General features: G+C 37.1%; 1 protein-coding gene across 4 annotated transcripts in view; it reads right to left on the bottom strand.

The window, feature by feature from the left end:
- Nucleotides 1–912: 912 nt before the first annotated feature.
- LOC129424429 (rho GTPase-activating protein 7) overlaps nucleotides 913–6,755 on the bottom strand; it is a 59,440-nt gene continuing 53,597 nt past the window's right edge. For all 4 annotated transcript variants that reach the window (XM_073871137.1, XM_073871136.1, XM_073871138.1 and 1 more), the window contains one exon: nucleotides 913–1,928. In XM_073871137.1, the coding sequence (XP_073727238.1) occupies nucleotides 1,817–1,928 (112 nt within the window). In that variant the 3' untranslated portion in view covers nucleotides 913–1,816. The remainder of the gene's footprint in view (nucleotides 1,929–6,755) is intronic.

The raw sequence follows: 6,755 nt of genomic DNA, 5'->3' as shown, positions 1-6,755 counted from the left end.
GTGAATAATTCAGAGATAGCAACTTATTTCGTTTAGGGCTTTTAATAGAGTTCAGTGTTTGTCTTGCTCTCGCCAACAGGATTAAGTGAATTGGGGTTGATAAATGTGGCGTCCACGCCCGATAATCTGTGTGAAGATTAAGTGGAATGATTTAATTCACTCGCTGGGTCACTGTTTATTTACTCATTGGATGCTCTGTAACCGGGATTTCTTCGATAATTTTAGGTCTGGGATCTAAATTGTATATCTAGGCACTTAACTACTTGCTCAAGTTCAGGTGAATCCATTAGTTTGTTCTAAGCTATTTAAAGCATCCTACTTTTTGAAGTGTACTACAGTATATACTTTAAGACCACGTATTACATATATTATTTGTTTTCAACCCAGCACTGGGTCAAAAAGGGGTTAGATGAACCCAAAAAATGTTTCGATTTAACCCAACAACCTATTCAACCTAACATTTTGCGTTGAAGCAACTCCGCATAGGTTAAATAACAATACAACGGGTTGAGTTTGTCTCGTTGACTAGGTTAAAAATGACCCAACATTTGAGAGGTACAAATTGTTACCAAGGTTACATATTAGTATTTCAAAGGTACATTTTAATACCAAATGTATGCATATTTCTACCTAATAGTATATATTAGGACCTTTTTGAAGGAAGGGTACTGCCCCAGTGACTGCTGGGGTACATATTTTGGCCATTTTCTCAGTGACTCTCACCCATTGGTTAAAATGTATTATACTGCAGCATGGATTAATAAACAGATTTTAGCAATCTTTAATTTTTTGAATAGCTGTACGAACTTATATGTTCTTTAGGTTGAGGCATAAACATAAACTACATTCAACCTTGTCTATTAAATTTTAGTTCTGGAATCATTTTAAAAGGTTTTCTAAAGCAATGCATGAAATAATTCACACCAATACAATTTTATTGCTTTCATTATATATTTAAATAAAATATGTTATGTATAAACAAACCATCACAACAATTTAAGTTATATTAGAGCTCGCTATATTTAAATTGGGCTTTATAACACTTCTATATGTCTTATGAAATCAAATAAAATGTAGCTTTTTTTCACATAAAATGCAAAATAATTAGACATGACAGTGGTAGCATTTGAGTCCGGCAGGGTAAAGCGTTGTAATGTGCCACCTCGGATGGAGGTGTTGGCTTGATCTGACCGTCTTTCTGAATAAATAAAACCAAACGTGGCAGCTTCCAGACGAAAAAACACGCCTGCCTGAATCAATGTCACAGTCACTACAGTATGCAAGAATGTTGCCTCGAAGATGCGCGCTTAAAATGATACACTAACAGGCATGTTTGAAGACTTGACCTCTATGTCACTGTTGTATACAGAGTGTTAGATTTCCAAATCATGTCACCAAGTCCTTCCTTTAATGCTTAAAAACAGCGAGAGTCGAGAGTGTCGAATGCGACCTCTGCAACGCATTAGCCCGTGGAATAGTCCTTTAAATCGGATGAGACATTTCATTACTCTGACACTCTCTCTTGTCAGTCTTGATAATGCCAAACGCACCGGCTCTCGTGGAGGACCTCATCACACTGTTGTTGTTCCTTGTCTGCAGGCTGAATGGTCTTCGCATTAAAGCGCTCTCGTAACTCTCCGAGGCTGCCGGGATTCCGGAGCGATGTCGAAGATTTCACTTCATCATCTCGGAGCTTTGGAGCTCCCTCTGTGAAAGTCACTTCGTTTATTCTGTATATTTTCTCGTTTTTTGAGCTGACGGATAGCTCTGGGATTCTAAAGCTGTCCGGGGCTTAACAAATGACTCTTTGCAGCCCTTACTGTGCCTTTGAGTCTTTTGTTTTGCTTCTAAAGGAGTCCCTTATGGCCATCAACGCAGATGAAACCAGGTGTCCTCCTACTTTATGGTCCCATTCTGGAGATCGGCCTCTGATAAGAGAGAAGAATAGAGAAGAGTCGATATTTACGTTGGAAAAATGAATATACAGTACATACAGGTGTCAAGGGATTCAAATGAGGCTACTTAAGGGTTTACTCATAAGGCTACAATTTGTAACTTTTTGGGATAAAATAAATAAAATTATTATTGAGCAAGTACATAAACAATAAACGTTAAAACAGTGTCTGAGAAAGTCAGATTTTGCAGGAAATTTGTTTTTCAACAAACTTAAAGATAAGTAAGTAAAGTAACCTGCAATTATGTAACAAACGGAGATGGCGCTATAGGGGCAAAAGTTACGAATTGCAGGTTTAAAGATAAGTAGGTAAATTAACCTGCAATTTTATGTTTCAAACTGAGATGGCGATGTAGGGGCAAAAGTTACGAATTGCAGGTTTAAAGATAATTGCGTAAAGCAACCTGCAATTTTATGTTTCCAACTGAGATGGCGATATAGGGGCAAAAGTTACGAATTGCAGGTTTAAAGATAATTATGTAAAGCAACCTGCAATTTTATGTTTCAAGCAGAGATGGCGCTATAGGGGCAAAAGTTACGAATTGCAGGTTTAAATATAATTACGTAAAGCAACCTGCAATTTTATGTTTTAAACTGAGATGGCGATATAGGGGCAAAAGTTACGAATTGCAGGTTTAAAGATAAGGATGTAAAGTAACCTGCAATTTTATGTTTCAAGCAGAGATGGCGTTATAGGGGCAAAAGTCACGAATTGCAGTTTTAAAAATAATTATGTAAAGCAACCTGCAATTTTATGTTTTAAACTGAGATGGCAATATAGGGGCCAAAGTTACTAATTGCAGGTTTAAAGATAAGTAAGTAAAGTAACCTGCAATTATGTAACAAACGGAGATGACGCTATAGGGGCAAAAGTTACGAATTGCAGGTTTAAAGATAAGTAAGTACAGTAAAGTAACCTGCAATTTTATGTTTCAAGCAGAGATGGCGGTATAGGGGCAAAAGTCACGAATTGCAGGTTTAAAGATAAGTAAGTAAAGTAACCTGCAATTTATGTTTCAAGCAGAGATGGCGGTATAGGGGCAAAGTCACGAATTACAGGTTTAAAGATAATTACGTAAAGCAACCTGCAATTTTATGTTTTAAACTGAGATGGCGCTATAGGGGCAAAAGTCACGAATTGCAGGTTTAAAGATAAGTAAGTAAAGTAACCTGCAATTATGTAACAAACGGAGATGGCGATATAGGGGCAAAAGTTACGAATTGCAGGTTTAAAGATAAGTACGTAAAGTAACTTGCAATTTTATTTTTCAAACTGAGATGGCGATATAGGGGCAAAAGTTACGAATTGCAGGTTTAAAGATAAGTAAGTACAGTAAAGTAACCTGCAATTTTATGTTTCAAGCAGAGATGGTGATATAGAGGCAAAAGTTAAGAATTGCAGATTTAAAGCTCCACTGTGTAGGATCTACTCCCATCAAGCGGTGAAAGTCTATATGACAACCAACTGAATATTACTTTCTAGCCCCCCCCATTCGGAACGCGTTTTAACTCGTACGGTGGCCCGGCCGTGTCATGCCAAGGTTAACATGGCTTCCAGTAGCTACAAAGCAAAAGCAATGAAAAAAATGAACAATTTGCAATGTCATTTGCGTGTGATCCATCAAAGCACACAGATTTATGTTTAACGTGGAAAAAGTCTGATTGTATATATCCGCTTAAAATGACATACAAAAAGCAACCATAAACGTAGCTTAGACACTCCTTTTTCATCCACGCGAGGAAATTATCACAGGGGCTGTTAAACTTGGTATTTAGATGCGTTTTCGTCAATCAGATCACAAGTGGACGAGAGAGAGACATTACGTTTACACTTGGTGTTTAAATCCGTCTCTTTTTGTCCATTTTCGACCGCTTCTCTTCAGATTACTGAGGAGATGGTCTGTGGACCAGTTCCTCTCCTGTCATTTACTCATGAGCTAGAGTAATGACGGGTTTAAATGGACGCGAACTAATATGTCAGAGTCCAATGCTTATGTTTAAGTAAACGTTACATGTCCGTGTATATGTAAGAGCTTTCTCTGATATTGGTGAAATAAGATCGCTCAACTTTCACACGCTTGTAAAATGAAACGAAAGACGCGCAGATCAGACGCTTTTATCAATGAAAGGCTAAAAATAGCGCTGTACACCGTGTGTTTGTGTTAGAGGTCAGAAAAGATGAAAAACATAAATCTCAGTAACAGTTACCTCAGATTACATAAATGGGCGGAGAGACGGCGTGTGGCTGTTCCAAGACATTAAACCACATGCATGTTTACACTAACAAGTGTTACGCATACCCATGCTATAGTTACACAAGGAACTATAAAACTTCAAGTTTACAACATAAACTGTATATGTAAACGAATATGCTGAATTACCTGTGGTGAAGATAACTTAGCAACTTCATTGTCCAATGAGACCCATCTTGGAAAACTAACTCCAATATTGACTTTGGTCTTGATGTTTTTCCTGTCGCGTTGTCGTTTAAAATCCCTGTTTCGCTTCCTTGGCGACTTGTTTTAATGTCCTCGAGAATAGTTCTTCAACAGGCTTTCAAAGCATTAGATCGCAGGTTTATCACGGCGTGCGGCCGAAGGATTCAGTCTAACGCAGGTCGCATATCCGGGCTGCATACGTCATCAAGCCTGGTTTATTTAAATTAACTGAGCATTACATTCGCAAGTCATAAGCATATTACATCAATTTACAATTAACTAAGAATAAATGTCAGCTTTATAATTGTTAATATTCTGAAATAAGACTGTCTTGATGACGTATACCGCCTACACATGCAACCTCCGTAGGCTTCAGCTCGCGGCCAGCTTGAGTGTACTCTGAAAGCGCGAAAGGCGGAGCTTGAATTTCAGGAATGTCCCTCGTCGGCGAATGTATTTCAAAGATGGAGGCACAACATGGATTCAGCCAGAGAGCGACTCGATCGTATGTATTTTAAATAGCAGATTCTACACTTACGAGAATACTTTGATTAGTGGGGTGGAAGTAATTACACATGAATGAGCACATACTTTTGGAAGAAAACATGGGTTTTTGCTAAGAATTAACTAAAAAAAGTACACACTGGAGCTTTAAAGATAATTACGTAAAGCAACCTGCAATTTTATGTTTTAAACTGAGATGGCGCTATAGGGGCAAAAGTTACGAATTGCAGGTTTAAAGATAAGTATGTAAAGTAACCTGCAATTTTATGTTTTAAGCAGAGATGGCGTTATAGGGGCAAACGTTACGAATTGCAGGTTTAAAGATAAGTACGTAAAGTAAGCTGCAATTTTATGTTTTAGACAGAGATGGCGTTATAGGGGCAAAAGTTACGAATTGCAGGTTTAAAGATAATTACGTAAAGTAACCTGCAATTTTATGTTTTAAGCAGAGATGGCGATATAGAGGCAAAAGTTACCAATTGCAGGTTTAAAGATAATTACGTAAAGCAACCTGCAATTTTTTGTTTCAAACTGAGATGGTGATATAGGGGCAAACGTTACGAATCGCAGGTTTAAAGATAAGTACGTAAAGTAAGCTGCAATATTATGTTTTAGCAGAGATGGCGCTATAGGGGCAAAAGTTACGAATTGCAGGTTTAAAGATAAGTATGTAAAGTAACCTGCAATTTTATGTTTTAAGCAGAGATGGCGTTATAGGGGCAAACGTTACAAATTGCACGTTTAAAGATAATTACGTAAAGTAACCTGCAATTTTATGTTTTAAGCAGAGATGGTGATATAGAGGCAAAAGTTAAGAATTGCAGATTTAAAGATAATTATGTAACGCAACCTGCAATTTTATGTTTCAAACAGAGATGGCGTTATAGGGGCAAACGTTACGAATTGCAGGTTTAAAGATAAGTACGTAAAGTAACCTGCAATTTTATGTTTTAAGCAGAGATGGCGATATAGAGGCAAAAGTTAAGAATTGCAGATTTAAAGATAATTACGTAAAGCAACCTGCAATTTTATGTTTCAAACAGAGATGGCGTTATAGGGGCAAACGTTACGAATTGCAGGTTTAAAGATAAGTACGTAAAGTAACCTGCAATTTTATGTTTAAGCAGAGATGGCGCTATAGGGGCAAAAGTTACGAATTGCAGGTTTAAAGATAAGTATGTAAAGTAACCTGCAATTTTATGTTTTAAGCAGAGATGGCGTTATAGGGGCAAACGTTACGAATTGCAGGTTTAAAGATAATTACGTAAAGTAACCTGCAATTTTATGTTTTAAGCAGAGATGGCGATATAGTGGCAAAAGTTACGAATTGCAGATTTAAAGATAATTACGTAAAGCAACCTGCAATTTTATGTTTCAAACAGAGATGGCGTTATAGGGGCAAACGTTAAGAATTGCAGATTTAAAGATAATTACGTAAAGCAACCTGCAATTTTATGTTTTAAGCAGAGATGGCGTTATAGGGGCAAACGTTACGGATCGCAGCTTTAAAGATAATTACATAAAGTAACCTGCAATTTTATGTTTTAAGCAGAGATGGTGATATAGAGGCAAAAGTTACGAATTGCAGGTTTAAAGATAGTTACGTAAAGTAACCTGCAATTTTATGTTTTAAGCAGAGATGGCGAAAGAAAGACAACAGTTATGGATTGCATGTCAGTTTGCTGCCGCTTGTCGGATCAGTGTAAGTTCGCCTTTAGTTTCCTACTAGGCAATGATATTTGAATTGCGATATCAGGAAAAGTTAATAAACAAAATGAGTGAATCTATTAGCAAACCACCACTAGCTCATCTTAATGTAATTGATGTTTTAAAAAACAGAGAAGCAAAGTGTAATTCTT

The sequence above is a fragment of the Misgurnus anguillicaudatus genome, chromosome 9 (assembly GCF_027580225.2).
Source record: "Misgurnus anguillicaudatus chromosome 9, ASM2758022v2, whole genome shotgun sequence".
Classification (NCBI taxonomy): Eukaryota; Metazoa; Chordata; class Actinopteri; order Cypriniformes; family Cobitidae; genus Misgurnus; species Misgurnus anguillicaudatus.
This window is presented reverse-complemented; position numbering and strand designations above follow the sequence as displayed.